Source organism: Girardinichthys multiradiatus, chromosome 17 (assembly GCF_021462225.1).
Source record: "Girardinichthys multiradiatus isolate DD_20200921_A chromosome 17, DD_fGirMul_XY1, whole genome shotgun sequence".
NCBI classification, from domain to species: Eukaryota; Metazoa; Chordata; class Actinopteri; order Cyprinodontiformes; family Goodeidae; genus Girardinichthys; species Girardinichthys multiradiatus.
Genome location: NC_061809.1, coordinates 4,446,403 through 4,468,680, shown reverse-complemented (window position 1 = coordinate 4,468,680; position 22,278 = coordinate 4,446,403). Strand labels below are relative to the sequence as shown.

The 22,278-nt window shown below is 40.3% G+C and overlaps 1 protein-coding gene and 1 long non-coding RNA gene across 6 annotated transcripts in view; one reads left to right on the top strand and one right to left on the bottom strand.

Moving 5' to 3' along the window:
• The window catches only part of glt8d2 (glycosyltransferase 8 domain containing 2), a 29,601-nt gene extending 7,777 nt beyond the window's left edge, over positions 1 to 21,824 (top strand). For 3 of the 5 annotated variants that reach the window (XM_047390187.1, XM_047390186.1, XM_047390185.1), the window contains 7 exons: positions 119 to 317; positions 406 to 523; positions 635 to 719; positions 1,364 to 1,476; positions 5,770 to 5,936; positions 20,611 to 20,723; positions 20,970 to 21,824. In XM_047390187.1, the coding sequence (XP_047246143.1) occupies positions 119 to 317; positions 406 to 523; positions 635 to 719; positions 1,364 to 1,476; positions 5,770 to 5,936; positions 20,611 to 20,723; positions 20,970 to 21,148 (974 nt within the window). In that variant the 3' untranslated portion in view covers positions 21,149 to 21,824. The remainder of the gene's footprint in view (positions 1 to 118; positions 318 to 405; positions 524 to 634; positions 720 to 1,363; positions 1,477 to 5,769; positions 5,937 to 20,610; positions 20,724 to 20,969) is intronic. The other 2 variants (XM_047390189.1, XM_047390188.1) reach the window with 2 other exon arrangements.
• Positions 52 to 9,661, bottom strand: LOC124883200. The gene is made up of 3 exons (XR_007042107.1): positions 9,457 to 9,661; positions 6,555 to 6,623; positions 52 to 160 (listed from the first exon to the last, which is right to left on the bottom strand). It is a non-coding gene; the product is annotated as an uncharacterized LOC124883200 (long non-coding RNA).
• Positions 21,825 to 22,278: the final 454 nt, after the last annotated feature.

Genomic DNA, 22,278 nt, shown 5'->3' with positions numbered 1-22,278 from the left:
GCATGAATAATCAGAATGTGAGTTAACTTATATGCTGCGTGATAATGTAATCTTCTGTTTAAAATATACTGTTTCCAAAAGTATATAATCTCCACTTTCCATTCTTGGTTCCTCTCAGTTTACAGGCAGAGCCATCGTTTTGCAGCAGTAGATCTCCAACCTAGAGAGGCAGAGACAGATGTTGTCCCTGTTATTATCTGTGCATCAGAGGAGCGTACAGGGGCAACCATGGCAACCATCAACAGCATCATTAGTAATACAGATGCAAGTGTTTTCTTCTACATTGTTACTCTGCGTGATGCAGTCAAAATTGCAAGGTTTGTCACTTGCTTCAGCTGTAAATTAACAATAAACGATGAGCCCACACCGACATAAATCTAGGTATCATTATCTGTTTCTCTCAAGGAGGTACATAGAGAAGACCAAGCTAAAAGGCATCCAGTATAAGATTTTGGAATTTAACCCTATGGTTTTAAGAGGAAAGGTGAAGCCAGATTCTTCTCGTCCTGATCTCTTACATCCAGTGAGTTCTCAATGTTTACAACTAAAACTATGTAGTTAGCACATATGCGATTTTACTGTCGGCAAGGGTACTGTTTCAGACTCGTACAATAACCACAATTGTGTTTTGCAGCTTAATTTTGTCAGATTTTACCTACCTCTACTAGGGATCAGCCATAGGAGGGCCATATATGTGGATGACGATGTCATTGTGCAGGGTAAGTATATACTGTATTTAAAAAAACAGACAAGCATACTTGAATTTGGATAGAGCTAAGAGTGCATAATGAACGATTTTCTTCTGTGTGCCTAAGGCTCACATGCGTTAGTGAGGTTGATTTATAATTATTGTGCTGAATGGATGTTCAGCTGTCATTCCAAAGCTCTAAATAGACTATTTGCTTTTGTTAGTTTAATTTTGTTCACTAACTGTTTTACATCTGCTCTGTGAGACTGTCCCCTTGCAGATAAGCTACACTATTACAGTATCATCAGCAAATATAATGAGCCGGTTTAAACTCCTGTCACAGAGAGAGGTTGAAAGACAGACAGGCAGACAGACCGACCGATATCTTTTCCCAATATCATGGACTGCATATTTTAAATAAAAAAATTGCATTGCCATTTGAATTTTTAGAACTAATTGCTGCAATTATACAATATTAGTTAAAACAACACTTGGTGGATGCTAATTAAATTATACCCATTACAAAAGAAATCAACTGTCAAAAATAACAAAAGAAAATAGAAAAAGGTTTTTGGGAATCCAACAATAATATTTAAACATAGCTCTACTCTTATTTTATATGACCTGTGATACAAGACTCTATGTTTATGGCTTCCAATTTTTATTTCATTTTAGGTGACATTAAGGATCTTTATGACATAAAACTGAAAGCAGGACATGTGGCTGCTTTCGCCTCTGACTGTGACTTACCCTCCACACATGAAATGGTTCGAAGCATTGGCATGCAGGTGGATTTCTATGGTTTTTCATTAAAGCTGTACTCCCTAACTTTTTTTAGACGAGGAGAGAGGAGATTTTGAAATGTAACCAGTTTAGCTCCCGCCCCCTGCTCCCCCTCCTCTCCTGAAGGAGCTTCACCTCCTATATACGCATGGAGGCACAGAGCTAGTGTTGTGAATTAAGAGCATAATTGCATTTGGTCTGGTATAAAAACAATAGGCCAAAGTTTCGCATGGTTGAATGCTATACTAATCAGTTTGCCTACATTAAATACAATGTAAGATGCATTCCCTTTCATTCCCCTCCCTCGTCCTCCATGGTTAGCTTAATGTTCAAACTAAAGACTGACATTACATGTAATGCCGATATGTTTAAGATTCAAGCTAGCGCCATCCTGGCCTATGTAAAGGCAGCCTATTACAATTATCTACAGCATTATTTGTGTCAACCAAAAATATATTTGGCTATAACTCACTAAAATACAATAAATTAATTAGTTTTTACCTGTTCAGAAGAAACTTTGCCAACTCAATTCAATTCAGTTTTATTTATATAGCGCCAATTCACAACACATGTCGTCTCAAGGCACTTCACAAAGGGTCTGGAATGGTGCAGGGTTGTTGGGGAGGTAAGAATAAACTACTGAGTGTTAGTTTGGCCATTTTAGAATGGGCTATGTGTAGGGGTACTAAGTAAAATAATAAACTGATAAGGTTTGTCCATCTAGAGCCCACTGGTGGCCATTGTTATAATAAAAACCACAAGGATTGAGGGTACCCGTCTCTGTCAGACTGATTACAACCATTGGAAAAGAGAAGGGGTAGCACAGGTAGCAGAAATGGAGAGTGTGTTTGCACCTCAACCATAACTGAGCCGGTTTAGGCTAAACCTGACTCCCCCTTACTCCAAGGCAGAGGTAAAAATAATTGGAGAGTGTTGTTTCCTGTTGCATTGTGTGAAAGGTTGGTAACTTTAAAATGGGCTAAGTCAATTCAATTGAATCATATAGATTTCAAGTCAGGTACATACATTCCAGTTAATCCTAACTATCAAACAGTGCAGTCAGATTCAGTTATTTATTCAAATTGGATAAAAAGTTTTTCTATCTAAGGAAACCCAGCAGATTGTATCAAGTCAGTGACTTGTAGCATTCACTCCTCCTGGATGAGCATGTAGAGACAGTGGACAGTCACTGGAGTTGACTTTGCAGCAATCCCTCAAACTGAGCATGCATGTAGCGACAGTGGAGAGGAAAAACTCCCTTTTAACAGGAAGAAACCTCCTGCAGAACTAGGCTCAGTGTGAGCGGACATCTGCCACGACCGACTGGGGGTTGGAGAGAACAGAGCAGAGACACAAAGAGAACAAAGAAGCACTGATCCAGGAGTACTTTCTATGGGAAGGAAAAGTAAATGTTTATGGATGTGGTTCCTTTAGTCGTTTCATCTAGAAAGAAAGAACAGATAAACTCTGAGCCAGTTTTCAAGTCTAGAGTCTGAAAGAAAGCACATAGAGTTAGTCACAGTTGAAGCTCAGTCAGTAGCTATGTCTAGGAGAGAGAAAGGGTTAAACACTGAAAGACAGGGCCAGGCCTTGTGGATCATCGGTAGAGGGTGATCATTAAGTTATTCCCAGTAGAAGCTTGGATGATGCCCTGCTCCAGGAAGGTGTCAAAGGTAGACACAGAGTCAGGCCATGTGTAGCTTCTAGGAAGAGAAAAGAGAGAACATAAAGTTAAAAGCTGAAATAACAGCAAATATTGCAAAATTGGAGAGTAGTGTGAGAATGTAGTGAAGAGGGTGAAAGTGGTCATTATGTCTTCCAGCAGCCTAAGCCTATAGCAGCATAACTACAGAGATAGCTCAGGATACCCTAAGCCACTCTAACTATAAGCTTTATCAAAAAGGAAAGGTTTAAGCTTAGCCTTCAAAGTAGACAGGGTGTCTGCCTCACGGACTAAAACTGGGAGCTGGTTCCACAGGAGAGGAGCCTGATAACTAAAAGATCTGCTTCCCATTCTACTTCTAGAGACTCTAGGAACCACCAGTAAACCTGCAGTCTGACAACGAAGTGCTCTGTTAGGAACATATGGAACAATCAGATCTGTGATGTATGATGGAGCTAAATCATTAAGGGCTTTATATGTGAGGAGGAGAATTTTAAATTCTATTCTGGATTTAACAGGGAGCCAATGAAGGGAAGCTAAAGTATGAGAAATATGATCTCTCTTTTTAATTTTCATCAGAACTCTTGCTGCAGCATTTTGAATCAGCTGAAGGCTTTTAACTGCATTTTGTTGACATCCTGATAGTAAAGAATTATAATAGTCCAGCCTTGAAGTAACAAATGCATGGACTAGTTTTTTAGCGTCATTCCGGGACAGGATATTTCTAATTTTGGCAATGTTCCAGAGATGAAAGAAGGAAATCCTAGAAACCTGTTTAATATGGGATTTAAATGACATGTCCTGGTCAAAAATAACACCAAGGATTTTTACATTATTATCGGAGGTCAATTTAATGCCATCCAGGTTAAGTGATTGACTAAGCAGTTTCTTTTTTAAAGACTCCGGTCCAAAGATGACAGCTTCTGTCTTGTCTGAATTTAGAAGCAGAAAATTTAAAGTCATCCAAGTTTTTATGTCCTCAAGACATGCTTGTAGTCTAACAGGTTGGGCTCATCAGGATTTATGGATAGGTAAAGCTGAGTATCATCAGCGTACCAGTGAAAATGTATGCTATGCTGACTGATAATTTTACCTATTGGAAGCATATATATAGTAAAGAAAATTGGCCCAAGTACTGAACCCTGTGGTACTCCACAATTAACCCTGGAGTTTAAAGATGATTTATCATTTACATGAACAAACTGGAATCTGTCCGGCAGATAAGATTTAAACCAGCCTAGCGCTGTTCCCCTGATCCCTACAGCATTTTCCAGCCTTTAAAGAGAATATTGTGATCGACTGTATCAAATGCAGCACTGAGATCTAACAGAACCAGAACAGACACAAGTCCATTATCTGAGGCCATAAGAATATCATTAGTGACTTTCAGCAGAGCTGTTTCAGTGCTATGATGAGCTTTGAAGCCTGACTGAAACACTTCAAACAGGTCATTGCTGTGTAAATGCTCACACATTTGATTAGCAACTATTTTCTCAAGAATTTTAGATAAGAATGGAAGATTGCATATAGGTCTGTAATTTTTTAAGTCATCTTGATCAAACGAAGGTTTCTTAAGTAAAGGTTTAATTACAGCAACCTTAAAGGCCTGTGGTACATATCCACTTACTAAGGATAGGTTAATCATATCTAAAATGGGGTTGGTAATCAGAGGGAACACTTCCTTAAATAATTTGGTCAGAATTGGGTCTAACATACAAGTTTAAGGTTTAGATGAAGCTAATATTTTTGATAACTCAGGAAGCTTCACAGGATCAAAACAGGAGGAAGTAATCATCTTCGGGAGTATGTCAAAGATTTTATTTTTAATAGAATCAATTTTATTTAAGAAGAATCCCATAAAGTCCTGACTGCTGAGAGCTAAGGGAATGGATGGCTCAACAGAGCTATGACTCTGTGTAAGTTTGGCAACTGTACTAAAAAGAAACCTAGGATTATTCTTGTTCTCTTCTATTAATGATGAGAAATAAGCTGTTCTGGCTTGGTGAAGTGTCTTTTCATACAACAATACGCTATTTTTCCAGATTAAGTAGGAATCCTCTAGGTGTGTAGAGCGCCATTTTCTCTCCAATTTTCTAATATTGTGCTTTCAAGTACGCAGCTCTGAATTAAACCAGGGAGCCAGCCTCCTATGAATAATTACCTTCTTTTTCAAGGGGGCTGCATTGTCTAATGCACCACGCAATGATGATGTAACACTATGAACAAGAGAGTCAATAAAACTGAACTCCTCATCAGTTTCAAGCCCTTGTAGACCACAAAACTCCCGCCATCTCCTAAAAGCATTTCCTATGTAAATCCTGCAAAAAAGCTGTAAGTGTCTCACGACAAGTTTATTGAAGGACTTGTACATTGTCTAAACTTTCTTTTAGCAGTCAGATAACTTTGAGCCTTGTTTTGATATTTCTTTAATTATTTTAACAATTTTGAGTTAGGGACTACAGCTTTAAAGCCACAGTACACTGAGCTGATGGTATAAATAAGCATTTATTTGACTTATATTCATTCAACTTATCTTTCATTACATGTACAGTTTATGGGATTTTGGATTGTAAGAAAGATGATTGGAGTTCATTTTGTTAGCTAAAATATAATGTTTTCTGAGCTTGTCCCTTAGACAACCTACATGGGCTTCTTGGACTACAGAAAACAAGAAGTGAAAGACTTGGGCATCAACCCAAGTGAGTGCTCCTTTAACCCTGGAGTGTTTGTCGCAGATATCAAAGAGTGGAAGAAACAGAAGATCACCAAACAGCTGGAAAAATGGATGGAGGAGAATTTCAGGTGCAGTCAGCGAGAAACATTGCATTTTCATACACATACAGCTCAACAATTGATCTATTCATGCAAAATCCTGTCCCACACTGGAGATGCATGTTGAGAAAATAATAATTATTTTATGTTAATGAAAACAATTGTGGTCACCAACTTTTGTTTTTCCAAAACGGTTGTCAGGAGCTTTTTCAGTGGTGTCTTTAGGGGCTCCTAGTTAAGGCTACAGAAACCCAAACAAAGGATTTTCGTTTATCACCACTAACAGCAGCTTCCCCCTCTGGTTGTCTGCAGATGTTTGAATAGTAATATCTCTTCACCCTTTGATACAATCCATGATTTATTTCTAACAGGAACACTTATGCAACAAAAACACTGGTTAAGCTCCAAATCAAGGCTGGTTTGTCCTCATAGCTTGAATAATAATCCAAAGTCAATAGAGTGACATGTTGGTGGAGAAACACTGAATCTTTTAGTCACGTTAGTTAAGTAATAATGGATTCTGCCCACCAGAGATCCTTGTCTTGTAATAACTAATCACATAGAAGATTTTGCTGGAGTCATCTCAAAAAGAGTGAGGTGAGCTATAAAAAACAAGTGAGGATTATAGTAAAAAGCCCTGACACTTACCAAGCTCCTTAATGAACGTTGAAGAGACAGCGTCCTGGAAAACAGAAGAGACTGGGGAGCTGAGAGGAACTATGAAGAGAGCAGAGAGATGTTGGTTAGAGTTGAGAACTTGGAGTTTGGTATGAAGATTATGAAATTGATGAGTGAGATGGTTCAGAATTCAAGCAACTATAGTTTTTTTTGGACGAGTGACTGTGGAATAGAATCGTGTTGTCTAAGAATGTTTAATGTTATACTCTAGTGCCAGCAACAATCATGGAAACACAAGAAAAGTTTGAAAGGTTTATTGAAACTGTTGTACAGTTGGAGGATTCTTCTGGGTTTCTGGCACTGAGGAGAATAGGTAAGTGGTTATTGTATGAGTTTGAAAATGATGAATAATGTTATATAGGGGATGGAGACAGGGTCTGACTGTTGGAGGCAGTGATGGAGTTCCAAGGAAGGTGAGTCTTATCCTCAGACTCTGAGATCAACAGCTAGCGGAGAATGGTGACTGAGTTTTTGTTTTTTGGTTGTTTCTTTTCAGAGTTTGAGATTGTGTAATGGAGGAATGTTGGAGGGTGGACAGGCAGGTGGGTGAGTGATGTATCCAACAGCTTGTAACAGGAGGGCAAACAAATGAGGAAATTACTAAGGAGAGACTAGAGGATATCTCCAATAATCACAAGGAATGCTGAAGCAGAGCTCAGGAAGCCAGGAACCAGAGGCTGTTGAAACATGCGAATTGGGAGCGTAGTGGACATAGGTAAACTGTTGACTCGAAGTTGTAGGATTGGAGGCACAAACACATCAGAGAGGGTTTTCAAGCTCCCAATTCATACGTTTGCAGTGACAGACTGTGGATGGAAACCAGAGAAGAGTTTAAACTCCTAGAGATGAACAAAAGTATTTCCAGACTGACGCTATGAACCTGGGTTCTCAATCTGATAATATTTCATTGGGGATGCTGAACATATGATGAACATATGATGAATAAGTAATTAGGCAGTTTCAGCAGCAGATGGGAGTTTGGAAAAGGTAATGAAGTGACATCCCTTGGAGAAGCAATCAATGATTGTGATGATGACTGCTTTATTTTTAGGAGGGAGACCTTCAACAATATCAATGGCTATGTCTGACCAGGCACAGCTAGGGTTAAGAGTGGGAAGGGAAGTGGAGGGAAGTCAACTTTACATTCTGCCACAAATGGTACATGCAGAGACGTATTCTTAAACATCTTTGTTAGGGGATGGCCACCAAAAATAATGCTGGAGTAGTCCAACTGTGCGACTAACTCTGGGATGATTAGAGAGAAACTGGAAGTGTGGGCCCAATGGATTACCTGTGATCAGATAGAGATGGCCAGGGGGACCGCCTCCAGGATCTGGTTTATCCTAAAGAGCACATTGGACAACACCCTCCAGATCCCAGGAGAGAGCAACAACTGTACATGACTGTGGAAGAATGGGTTCTGGATTTTCTGGGACATAATTTCAGGAAAACCATCGAGAAAGAGCGTCTGGTTTAATATTTCTGGATCCGGGACGGTATGTTATGGTTAAGTTAAATCATGAGAAGAACAATGACCGATGTGACTGTCAAGCATTAAGGCATTTAGCTAACTGAAGGTAGACAGGCATGTCTAAATTTTGTCCAAAATGTGTCTTGAAAGCAGTTTTCCACTTAACTAATTCCAAGATTGAGACAAGATGGTCCATGTTCCTGAAACCCAATTAAGTAAAAATTGTGGCCCCTTGTGTTACATGCTTGTCAGATTGGTTGAATGGCCATGGAGGTTGGACCCAAATGGTAGCAGTAAACAAGGCCAAAGTTATCCGTGGAAGCTTCTTTTTATTTTGGTGCCAGACGTTTTCCAAAAAAATAGAACTACCAACAACAAACAATGGATGATAGAGTACCTAAATACAAATTAAATTTAAATTGGAAAACCATCACTAAAACTGCTATCAATGAAGATCGATAACACCATGACAATATATACATCAAATAGGGAGCAAACAAAGCAATACAGTATTTACAAACTCAATCAAACTAAAAAATACTTTAATTTCATTCTAATAATTATTACAAGATCAACATATAAAGCATAATATTGCTAGACCACCCCCCTCTTAATCCACATCCTAGTTTGTGCCATCCTAGAACTAATTAATTGTGTTCAAACCCCTGGGGAATGTTTAGTCTGTGCACACCTGCTGGGAGATACAAAATGGCAGTGTTTACCAAAAAAAAAACTTTCATTATTTTAGTTACTTAAGACAGTGTTGTATATTATTGCAGCTAAAATGAATTATCTATTGAAATGCTAGAGGATAAACTTAACACTGATGTCTGTTCACCTTTCACAGAAGGGAATGCCTAGATGAGGCCCTCCAACTCAGTGAATGACATGCCCAGATACACATACAAATATTCACAGCAAACAAACTAAATTGAAAACTAGTTGCTGTATTGTTATTTAGCTGTGCTGTGTTTTTACTAACAAACATGGTTATGGCTCATTGTTTCACCTTGAACAGGTTTAAAAGGAGAAAGAGATGAAAGGAAGAGCAAATTTGTTGTTTTACTGCGATCTGATTTAATCCTCTGCAGTCAACCCAGTGTCTGAGAATCATCTTCGTTTTCCACAAATAAAAATCCAGCTCCCACTGGGAGCAGTTAGGGGTTTACTTATATATTTTTCCAGAGCCAGGACCTCCACTATTTCCCCAGAGAAAAGCTATGCTGATGTCCTGGACTCTATTGACAAGAAGCTAACCAGCCTGGATGCTCGTCTCACCCTGGTGGAAGTTCTCCACAGGAAATTTCAAGCTCCGAGGGAGTCTCTGGAGTTTAGCCAGGAAAAACTCGCTTCGCTCACAGCTGAGAACCAAACGCTGAAGGATAGCGTGAAAACACTCACCGATGGAATGACGCAGCTGTCTGGAGAAAATCAAAAAATGAAGGAGACCATCCCATCGGGGCATACGGGACAACCTTGTCTTTTCTGAATTCCCAGAACAGGCAGAGGAGGACGCCGAATACACGGTCCATGAATTTCTCCAACGTCAGCTGAAACTCCCAAGTGACGCGGTGAAAACCATCACTTTCCATCGTGTTCACCAGCTCGGAGGTAAGAAGTCCGATCACAACCGACCTCGGCCAACTGTAGCAAAATTCGAGCACTATAAGCAAGAAGAGCAGGTCAGAAGTCGGGGCAGAGAGCTGCAGGGAACGAACTTCAGCGTTAATGACCAGTTCCCAAAGGAGATTCTCGATCGGAGGCGAGTTTCATTCCCAATCAGGAAGAAATATCACCGAAGGCACCAGAGTTACAGTGGCTGTAGATAAACTTTGTCAATGGTCAGTTGTTCAGGGACCGGGAGATCACTCCGTGGCTTTATTAGGAGCAACAGCAGCTTAATCTAAAACATGTAACACTGGTTAGATAAGAAGTTAGATAACTGGCAAACGTAACCTAATGTAAAGCACAGCACAGCATGATGTTTACACTGTTTGATGTGGGCGGGGCCAAGGCTGGGCTTTTGGGTATCTGCTCCTTTTTGTCTCCTCCCATCTTTACTCTCCTTACCGCACCTCTCTGTCACTCTTTTTTCTTTCTGTCACACACAAACATGCACAATCTCACACACACAAATATTTCTTAACATAACCTTATATCTCTCACCCCTCTTACCCCCAGCACCTTCTTAAATGTCTGTCTTTTTCTCTGCTATTTCTCTACTTCTGGACTTCATATCAGGTAACCCAAAGCACTAACTATGATTTCACTTGGGTCTATCCGTTTCTGTGGTGACATGCGCTGTCCAACCTTAACGACACAGCACAACTATGGGGACACTAAGGTTTGTCACATGGAATGTGCACAGAGCCAGCACCAGGGAGAAGCTTAAAAGACTACCTGAGTTTCCTAATTTGTTTTCTACCTGCTGTAATTCTAGAAAAGGGGAGTAGCAATCTTAATTCACAAAAATGTTAAATTTACAGTATTAGACACAGTTACAGATCCAGAGGGTAGATTTATAATAATTAAAATATCTATACACAACCAAAAGATATGTATTGTCAGTCTATATGCCCCAAATATTGATGACCCCCCCATTCTTCCGTTCTTTTTTTCTGCACTGTCTAAACACTTGGATGGCTCACTTCTTCTTGGGGGCGATCTCAACTTTGGTCTAAATGAAGAATTAGACAGGCTGAGCACAACAGGGACTCAACAGGCAATCAACAAATATAGTTAAACAGTACATGAGTGGTTACAGACTTTGCGATGCATGGCAATCTCTTCACCCTAATCACAGAGAATAGACTTTCTTCTCACATGTCCATCACTCTTACTCTCGTCTGGATTATTTCTTAGTCAGCAGCTCGATGTTGACTGACATTTCAGACACGGAGACACACCCTATAGCTGTCAGCGATCATGCTCCTGTCTCCTTAACTCTAGTAAATAAGAAAGAAAACCCACAAAGAAAAACTGGAAGTTTAATACATCATTGCTTAAGGATGAAGAATTTATAAAATATTTTAAAGAGTGGATTTCATATTTGGAGTTTAATGACCTCCCAGGGACATCAACATCTGTTCTTTGGAAGACAGAGAAAGCAGTGATGAGATGTAAAATAATCTCATTCTCATCACATACAAAGAAAAGAGAAAGCAAATGTATTCAGGAATTAGAATAAACCATTAAACTGTTAGAAGCTTCCCAAGAAGAGAAAATGCTGAGTAAACTATGTAAACCAAACTAGAATTAAATGAAATTATTGACCAAAAAACCCAATTCTTTGTGCAAAGACTTCGAAGAGAAAACTTTGAACATGGAAATAAATCAGGTAACTTTTTAGCTAACCAGGTAAAAATAAATAAATAAATAAAAACTATATAGACTCGACAGGGAATACAGTTAAAATCCTGAAAGAATAAACAGCACTTTCAGAAATTTCTACCAAGCTTTATACTCATTCACAACCTGTCAGATAACGACTTTGATCAATTTCTGGATAAAGTAACACTTCCTAAATTATCTGATAATCAAGCGATGGCCCTGGATGTACCACTGACTTCAGGCAAAATCCAAGAAGCTCTCACAAGCATGCCCAATGAAAAGGCTCCAGGCCCAGATGGATTCCCAACAGAGTTCTACCAAGAATTCTGGAATATTTTGGCCCCAATATTCCAAAGAATGTTGCAGGAAACCAAAGAAAATGGCATCCTTCCACCAAATATAAATTCTGCCAAAATCACTCTGCTGTTAAAACCAGGAAAAGACCCAGTACTTCCCACCAGTTGCCATCCCATATCCCTTATTAATGTTGATCTAAAAAAAAATCTGTAAAGCCCTCGCAAAAAGACTAGAAAAGGTAACTCCTCTCATAATACATCCTGACCAAACTGGTTTTATAAAAGGGAGGCATTCATCCACAAATTCACACATATTATGTAATTTAATTGACAATTCCTAAAATAAAAATATTGAGACCAACATATTATCTCTAGATGCAGAAAAAGCATTAGAGTTAACTGGAAATTCTTGTTTGCAACCTTGACTAAATTTGGTTTTGGAAGTTCTTTCATAAACTGGTAAAAAACATTGTACAGTTCCCCAACGGCATGTATCAGGACCAATAACACAACATCTTCCAGCTTTGCTTCAATAAAAACGTTGGTCTTGCCAAAAATCAATTACTTATTCTCAATGATCCCAAATAAACCGTCATCTAACTGGTTTAGATCTCTGGACTCCTCCATCACTAAATTTCTTTGGAAAGATAAACCCCCGCGTATTAGCTTAAAAACGCTACAAAAGACCAAAGATAAAGGAGGACTTGATCTGCCTACTTTCATCAATATTTCTTAGCCAACAGGCTACAAGACATCTCAAAATGGTTTAAACACAGTCCTCTAGATGAACCCTTGCTAGATGTAGAACAGACATTATGCAATAATACACTGCTCAAAAAAATAAAGGGAACACTTAAACAACACAATATAACTCCAAGTAAATCAAACTTCTGTGAAATCAAACTGTCCACTTAGGAAGCAACAATGATTGACAATCAATTTCACATGCTGTTGTGCAAATGGAATAGACAACAGGGGGAAATCTTTGGTGATTAGCAAGACACACTCAATAAAGGAGTGGTTCTGCAGGTGGGGACCACAGACCACTTCTCAGTACCTATGCTTTCTGGCTGATGTTTTGGTCACTTTTGAATGTTGGTGGTGCTTTCACACTCGTGGTAGCATGAGACGGACTCTACAACCCACACAAATGGCTCAGGTAGTGCTGCTCATCCAGGATGGCACATCAATGCGAGCTGTGGCAAGAAGGTTTGCTGTGTCTGTCAGCGTAGTGTCCAGAACCTAGAGGCGCTACCAGGAGACAGACCAGTGCACCAGGAGACGCGGAGGAGACCGTAGGAGGGCAACAACCCAGCAGCAGGACCGCTACCTCCGCCTTTGTGCAAGGAGGAACAGGAGGAGCACTGCCAGAGCCCTGCAAAATGATCTCCAGCAGGCCACAAATGTGCATGTGTCTGCACAAACGGTTAGAAACCAACTCAATGAGGATGGTATGAGGGCCCATCGTCCACAAATGGGGGTTGTGGTCACAGCCCAAAACCGTGCAGGACGCTTGGCATTTGCCAGAGAACACCAGGATTGGCAAATTGGCCACTGGCGCCCTGTGCTCTTCACAGATAAAAGCAGGTTCACACTGAGCACGTGACAGACATGACAGAGTCTGGAGACACCGTGTAGATCGATCTGCTGCCTGCAACATCCTTCAGCATGACCGGTTTGGCAGTGGGTCAGTAATGGTGTGGGGTGGCATTTCTTTGAAGGTCCGCACGGCCCTCCATGTGCTCGCCAGAGGTATCCTGACTGCCATTAGGTACCGAGATGAGATCCATAGACCCCTTGTGAGACCAAATGCTGGTGCGGTTGGCCCTGGGTTTCTCCTAATGCAGGACAATGCTAGACCTCATGTGGTTAGAGTGTGTCAGCAGTTCCTGCAAGATGAAGACATTGAAGCTATGGACTGGCCCGCCCGTTCCCCAGACCTGAATCCGATTGAGCACATCTGGGACATCATGTCTTGCCCCATCCACCCAACGTCATGTTGCACCACAGACTGTCCAGGAGTTGGCGGATGCTTTAGTCCAGGTCTGGGAGGAGATCCCTCAGAAGACCGTCCACCATCTCATCAGGAGCATGCCCAGGCGTTGTAGGGAAATCATACAGGCACATGGAGGCCACACACAATACTGAGCCTCATTTTGACTTGTTTTAAGGACATTACATCAAAGTTGGATCAGCCTGTAGTGTGTTTTTCCACTTTAATTTTATGTGTGACTCCAAATCCAGGCCTCCATTGGTTAATAAATTTGATTTACATTCATGATTTTTGTGTGATTTTGTTGTCAGCACATTCAACTTTGTAGAGAAGAAAGTATTCAATGAGAATATTTAATTCATTCAGATCTAGGATGTGTTATTTGAGTGTTCCCTTTATTTTTTTGAGCAGTGTATTAAGATTTCAGATCTACCATTTATTAGCTCAAATATAAAATGACATGAATGCTTTAAAAGACTCAATATCAGCACCTCTCTGACAGCTTGGTGGGAATATCTAAAAATGACAGGGTCTTCACTAATCCCATGCAGACGCACACCCATCTGGAACAACCCTGAGATCCTACAAAAAACTTATATGATAAACTTTCCAGATTGGAAGAGTAAAGGAATTGAATACCTGGAATGTATATTTGAAGGAATTCAGTTCATCCCATTTAACAGATTAATTATACAATACGGGATGGACAAAAATACATTTTTAGAATATCAACAAATTAAATCTATAATAAAAAAAATAAACTTAGGCTTAAAAACATTGGGTCACAAATGCCATCAAGTGTACTAGAGTTCCTAAAACTCAACCCCCCCAAATTAATATCTAAGATATACAGGACAGTCTAATATAGATGAATCAATTTCCCTTCCTATTATGAAATGGGAGGTGGACTTATCAGTTAACTTTGACCAAACATTTTGGTCTCTGATATGTTCCAGAACTTTTAAAATGACTAGTAACACCAGTTTACAATTAATACAATATAAAATCCTTCATAGATTATACTATACAGGTCAACAGATGTTCAGGATGGGTTTGCAACGTCTAATACTTGCTTACACTGCACAGGCAATATACCTGACAATTACATCCATGCACTATGGTTATGTACACCTGTTTAGACGTTCAGGCATCTGATATGTGAAGACTTATCAAAGTGCCTGAGATGTAATATTTCATCTTTCCCCTCAGTTTGCCTGTTGGGCAACTTAGATGATGTCACCATAGAGACAAATTCAGTTCACATGGTTTTCACTGCCTTATGTATTGCTAAGAAAACTATCCTCGTGAATTGGAAAAATAAAAACCTTCTTAATATTAACCAGTACAGAAACCCTCTGTTGGATTATATAAGTCTTGAGACAGCCTCTGCCTCCACATCAGATCAATCTCTCTGGGCTCCTTTAATTGGCTCCATCACCTAGTGGGGGTGGGGCACCTTTGGCTTCGTCCTGTGGGGTATTGTGGAGGATGCTGGGAGGTGTCTGGTTTGGAGCATTTGGGGTGTCCCTGGGCTGGGGTCGCTGGGGGGCTCTGGCGCTGGGAGCTGCAGCCCCAACCAGAGTGGGGCTTTGATGGCTCTTGGGGGCGGCATCTGGTGGCTGCATGCGATGCTTTTGGGGAGCCTGTGCCGGCAGACATAAGTAACTGGCCTGGTGGCCGGGCTGCTCCTGGGTGGGTCTGGGATGGGCTTGGGGGCTCTGGGTTCGTAGGGTGTGTTGCCCCTGGGCTGGGGTCCTGGCCGGGCTGTGGGGTCTTGGGTCCAGGCGGATATGGCACCGGGGTTTTGGGCCGGCTCAAGCTCTGGCACCCGGCACCGGCCTGGGGGCCTTCGGTGCATTGGTGGGAGTAGGGGCCTCCTAAACTGGCGGGTAGGTACCATCTCATTGCAGGTGCTCTCTCCTTCAAGGAGTGCATTCTGCTGGAGGGGCGGAGGATCTGTAGGAGGGGGTGGGGCGGAGTCAACCTGGGTGTCTAATATCTTGTGTGTTCTGGGAGTTGTTCGAATGTTGGGGTGGGTGTAGGTTTTCTTCTGGGGTGGAGGTGGGTGGTTGGCCTTGGGTGGGGATGGGCATTGTTTGGACCTGGGTGGTTCCAGTTCGGATTCTGGTTCCTTGCCTGGGTTCTGGTTCCTAACGCCGGTCCCGGTTCTGTCTTGGGGAGGGGGGTCGGAGGGGTCTGCATGGTTCGGGCGGGCGGGCTGGCTGGGAGTGGTCTTGGGGTGGACTGGTCTCGGCTTCTTGGTGGGTTTTGGTTTTGGCTCTGTGGGTTCTCTGCCTTTTGTGGGCCTCAGTGCAGGTTTTCTCGCAGGGTTACTTCTGGCAGGTGTATGGGGTCCGGCATGTTATTGGACCTGGATGCTGTGGGTCTTTTCTTGCATAGACCTTTGCAGGGGGCTTTGTTTTTGGAGGGCTGGTGGAAGCGCATTTGCATGGTGTGGGCTTTGTGCACGGCTACTGCTTTGGGTGCTCATTGCTGCGTTCTGTCCTCCACTGTTTGGTGTGCTGTGGTGTTGGGGTGGTGGTCCTGTGCATGGCAGCTCTGGCCTCTGTGTGTGGGTGCTGCAGGGCGGCATCGCTGTGCTCGGCGGTTGCATCGGGCTTCTCGGCCTTATGCTGAGGTGGGGTCTGCTTGTCTGCTGGGTAGTTCCTCGTGGGTGGTGTGTGCTTGGGATTGGTGGTCTTCACCGTGCCCCTACTGATGTATGGAAGGATGTGTGGTGTTGCCTTGGGTACGGTGGTGGGCGATGGTAGAACTGAGCCGGATAATGTTTCTACCTGAGGAGAAGAGGTAAGTGGTTATTGTACTAGTTTAAAAATGGTGAATAATGTTACAATTATTGTACATTGGATGCGTTTTATTCACAGAATGTGAGGTTACCAGCTAGTGGTGAATGTCGGCTGGGTTTTTGTTTCCTTTGTTGTTTCTTTCCAGAGTTGGAGATCATGGAACTGAGGATCGTTGAAGGGTGGACAGGAAGGTAAGTGAGCAATGGTGTCAAAGGAATTCAACAGTTTACAATAGGGCAACCATAGGAGCAATGAGGTGATCCGTGGGGAGTCTTTTTTTCATTATTTTTCCAATAATTACAAGGAACAAGGAAGGAGAGCACAGGAGGCCAGAAACTGAACATAAATAAGGGAACTGGTTCCTACAAGGAAAAGACAGTAAGGTAAGTTCAAGAACCTCAAGGAGAACCAGATGCAAATGAAGGTAGGTCTGATTACCACATGAGAGCAAAACAGCTGTGGAAGCACATTTACCAGTCACCCATGCAGTTAAAGAAGGTGAGGAGAAACACACAAACCTGCAGACAGCTCTGTGGATCTGACACGTTTACTTGTAGCAGGAGGACAAAGGAGTATGGCTCTTTGCCCCTTTAAACCTCAAGGAACCTTTTTACTAAATTCAATTTCTTGGAATTACCCTAGCACTATGCCTACATTTATGCCTACCCCTTCATGTATGCTTGTTGCTTATCATTTGCCCCATTTTGTATCCATGTGTATGGGGGTGAAGAGCGTAAAATGAACAGTGTGCAACTTGATCATGACACGGTACATTACTTTTCTTGCGACAGTAATGTAATGTTGTTTTGTGGTTAGCCAGAACATATGGGGATGGAAATGCAATGCTTTATGTATAGATTTAGGATCCCCCCCAAGTGGCCAGATAATTTTTAACTAAATTAATCTGAAAATGGGTCAGACTGTCCTGCCATTGGAGCCATTTTGAGCATTAAGCATGCAGAGATGAGTAAATCTTCATCAGGGAAGAGAGAGTATTGCATAGCATGAGATTAAAGAATATTGTTGTCAGGTCATTGCTGTGACGTTTGGTTGTGATGCTCATGAAGTTGTGATGCTCATGCCACTGAGGCAGTTTGCTTAACTAGAGATAGAAATACATACGGTTTCAGATGTGTAAAAAGGCAATGATGGTGCATTATTTACTTAAAGTCATGTCGAATAATTGCATTTTATATGACATAGATATGCATTTTCTATTCTTTGTTATTTAAGATTAAAAAAGATCAGTTTGGCTCCATTAGGTGTTACCAAAATACTACAGAAATGCCCAATTCAATTCAATTTAATTCATTTCAATTCAGTTCACTTACATAGCACCAATTCACAACACACATTGTTTCAAGGCACTTTGCACACACAAAAAAGTCAATTTATTCCAATCATACAGTTTCCAAGTCAAATACATACATTCCAATTGATCCGAACAATCAAACAATGCAGTCAAATTCAGTTCTTCATTCAAATTGGCTACAAAATATAAACAAAAAAACAGCTGATTGCACCAAGTCATTGACATGCAGCATTCACATTTCCTGGAAGAGCATGTAAGGACAGTGGACAGTCCCTCCCTTGTATTGTGTTATTGGCATTGCAGCAATCCCTCATACTGAGCACGAATGCAGCAACAGCAGAGAGGAAAAACTCCCCTTTAACAGGAAGACACCTCCAGCAGAACTTGACTCAGTATGAACTGCCATATCTGCCATGACCGACTGTTGGTTTGAGAAGACAGAACATACACACAGAAAAAACACAAGCACTGATCCAGGAGTACAGTAGGAGATCATTTAGTAGCTTCATCTAGGAGAGAAACACAGCTAAGTAGAGCACATACAGTTAGTCACAGTTGAAGCTCAGCCAATAGGTATGTCCAGCTATGAGACAGGGTTAAACATTGAAACATAGGCCTAACAGTGTCATCTACACAACATTAAGTTGTTGGCAGCAGTAGGTCAACTGTTGCCCCCCTCCAGGAAGATGTCACAGCTAAAAATGCCAGGCCAGATGTAGCTTCTATTAAGAGAAAAAACAGAGAACATAAAGTTAAAAGTTTAAATAACAGCAAATAGAATGTAGCAGAGAGAGTCAAAGTGGTCATTATGTCCTCCAGCAGTCTAAGTCTGTGGCAGCATAACTACAGAGATAGCTCAGGATAACCTAAGCCACTCTAATTATAAACTTTATCTAAAAGAAAAGTTTTAAGCCTAGCCTTAAAAGTAGACAGGGTGTCTGCCTCACGGACTAAAACTGGGAGCTGGTTCCACAGGAGAGGAGCCTGATAACTAAAAGATCTGCCTCCCATTCTACTTCTAGAGACTCTAGGAACCACCAGTAAACCTGCAGTCTGAGAACAAAGTGCTCTGTTAGGAACATATGGAACAATCAGATCTCTGATGTATGATGGAGCTAGATCATTAAGGGCTTTATATGTGAGGAGGAGAATTTTAAATTCTATTCTGGATTTAACAGGGAGCCAATGAAGGGAAGCTAAAGTAGGAGAAATATGATCTCTCTTTTTAATTTTCATTAAAACTCTTGCTGCTGCATTTTGAATCAGCTGAAGGCTTTTAACTGCATTTTGTGGACATCCTGATAGTAACAAATTACAATAGTCCAGCCTTGAAGTAACAAATGCATGGACTAGTTTTTCAGCGTCACTCCTGGACAGGATATTTCTAATTTTGGCAATATTCTGGAGGTGAAAGAAGGAAATCCTAGAAACTTGTTTAATATGAGATTTGAATGACATGTCCTGATCAAAAATAACCCAAGGTTTTTTTTACTTTAGTACCTAAAGTAAATTTAATGCCGCCCACATTAATTGATTGACTAAGCAGTTTTGTTTTCCGGTCCAAAGATGACAACTTTTGTCTTGTCTGAATTTAGATGTAGAAAATTTAAAGTCATCCAGGATTCTATGTCCTGACTGAAACTCTTGAAACAGTTCATGTGTAAATACTCACATAATTGATTAGTAACTATTTTCTATAAAATTGTAGATAAGGAAAATTAGATCTGGTCTGTAATTTATTAAATCATCTTTATCAAGAGAGGGTTTTTTAAAATAAAGGTTTAATTACAGCTAAATTAAAAGCCTGTGGTACGTTTCTTTTAACTAAGGATAGATTAACTATATCTAGAATGAGGCTGGTAATCAGAGGGAACACTTCCTTAAATAATTTGGTTGGGATTGGGTCTAACATACAAGTTGAAGGTTTAGATGAAGTTAATATTTCTGATAACTCAGGAAGCTCCACAGGATCAAACCAGTCCAAACACAGATCAGGTTCTACAGTTACTTCCAATGTTGTCTCGCTGACTGAGGATGTTCGAGAGTATGCCAATGATTTTATTTTTATTAGAATCAATTTTATTTATAAAGAATCCCATAAGTCATTACTGCTGAGAGCTAATGGAATAGATGACTCAACAGAGCTATGACTCTGTGTAAGTTTAGCAACTGTACTAAAGAGAAACCTAGGATTATTCTTGTTCTCTTCTAGTAATGATGAAAAATATGCCTGTCTAGTGTAGCAAAGGTACTTTTTATACAACAGTAGGCTATTTTTCCAGATTAAGTAGGACTCATCTAGATGTGTAGAGCACCATGTTCTCTCCAGTTTCCTAGCGTTGTGCATTCAAGTACGCAGCTTTTAATTAAACCAGGGAGCCTTTCTCTTATGAATAATTATCTTTTGTTTATGGTTTGTTTAAGGATTCCACAACAAGTTTGAAAAATACAAACGTTTTGGGTGAATTTGGTTAACATATTAATTAATGACAATTAATTAATTATAATAACTGATAAAAGCTGGTAGCCCAATAATCACAATCTATAGTATAATTCTAATATCTAATATCTAAATGACATATTATGATTAAGTATAATTGTAATAAATATTCATAAATTAAATAATCATAATTGCACAACAGAATGCTTTAGGTTTCTTAACAATATGCTGGAAACATCTATCGACAGTCACATATAGCTGGTGACATGCAGCATCTACTTTAGAAGTTCTAGCTTTAAATGTTTCATTATCCTTCAGTTGCAGTCAGTTCAGAATCAGAATCTGCCTGATTAGTAACTCATAGCTCTCTCTAACAGGCAGAACATTTACAGCAGTGCCATGGCAGGAGGTGTGGCCACACCGCCCATGCTTATAGTTTTTCATGACAAATACACAACGCTGGATCCTCTGTGGCATGTCCGACACCTGGGTAAGATCCTAACTCGCCTTTTAACAAAGATAACACCATAAGTAATGAGAAGAGAGGGAAACAAAAGATAAGTAATATTACCAACTGTAAAATGTCATTTCCAGACCTGGATTAATGAGGAGCAAGTAAGAATATGTTGTTTTAGGGCAGTTAAGTCAAGCTGGAAACATTTCAGTGGTTAGAAAAAAAGAATTTTACACTTGGTTCCAACACATCAGTGCCCTAAAAGTTTTCTTTTGTCTTTAGGCTGGAGCCCAGATGCCCACTATTCAGAGAGCTTCCTCCAGGAGGCACACTTGTTGCATTGGAATGGTCGATTCAAACCATGGAATTACCAGGCCGTCCACTCGCATCTGTGGGAAAAGTGGTTCATACCTGACCCGTCTGGAAGATTCACTTTGACACGGCCTAATAGTGATAAATAAGGCCAACCAGCTTTTTTAATTTCTCCTTCATTTTTGTGGTGTAAGTTTTTCTTGAGTGTGTTCAAATGTGAACTTAAGATGTGGAAACAAGAAGTCCATACTTGAAAACTTGGATAACAAACTCTGAATCATTGTTCTTACACTGACAAGTAAATTGTGAATAGTGAATACCCTATAATAATTAAATAATTAGTTCAACTTTACAATTTAGGAAAGCAATATACAAACAGATATTTAATAATGGATTCAAAAATCCACTTTAAAACTCCTTTAATTTTTTTTTTGCTACTTTTTTGTACTATAACGAGGTGCTGGTGTTGGGGTTGCCAAGTGATGCCTCTCCTCTAAGATGTCCAAAAAGGGTTTTAATCATTTTTTTTTTTTTGCCTGTAAAGTTTTAAGTATCATTTATGAACACATTTAAAGTGCTGTATAAAAGTATTTCTTCTGGATTTTCTTTGTAACTAAAAAATGTTAGTTTTTTTTTATCATCAAATTGTCATGAATCACTGTTTTTTGCATGAATCTGTTTTTTTTTTTTTGCTCCCTCCTTATTTGTTCATCTGTTGTCATCCCTGAGTGTTACGACCCCACTCGGTCTAGGGGTAAGAGGAAGTAAACATTTGAACCAGGTGTTATTGGTTTTGTGAATGAAAGAGTAATTTATTGCTTTTCAGTTCAGTTTCTATTATTTGTAACAAAATACAAACAAAAGGAGGGTACTTAAAGTACAAACCGTTTGAAAATAAAAAGGGGTAAAACCCAAAATACACAATAACCATAAATTTAAACAAAATATCCAACAACCAGTAGTTTAACACAAAATAATCCCTCAAAAGGAGGGACAAGCTAACTCAACCGTTACTTAAAGCAAAGAGTCCCAGCTGACAACAAAACAATCAATTCAGATAAAGCTTAACAAGCTTTAAACAAACTCCTCAGAATCAAGTGGGAAAAGTATTCCCAACAAAGCAAACAAGCTGACCAGCAAACAAAAAAAAAACAAGCAAGTTAATCAACAAGCAGGTAAGCACCCAATCCAAGCAAGCTAATGTTTTAAGACACCCAGGTCACAAGTGGCGAGCTGTTCACTCTAAATCACGGCTGCCCTTAGTGGCAGGTGCAGAGAG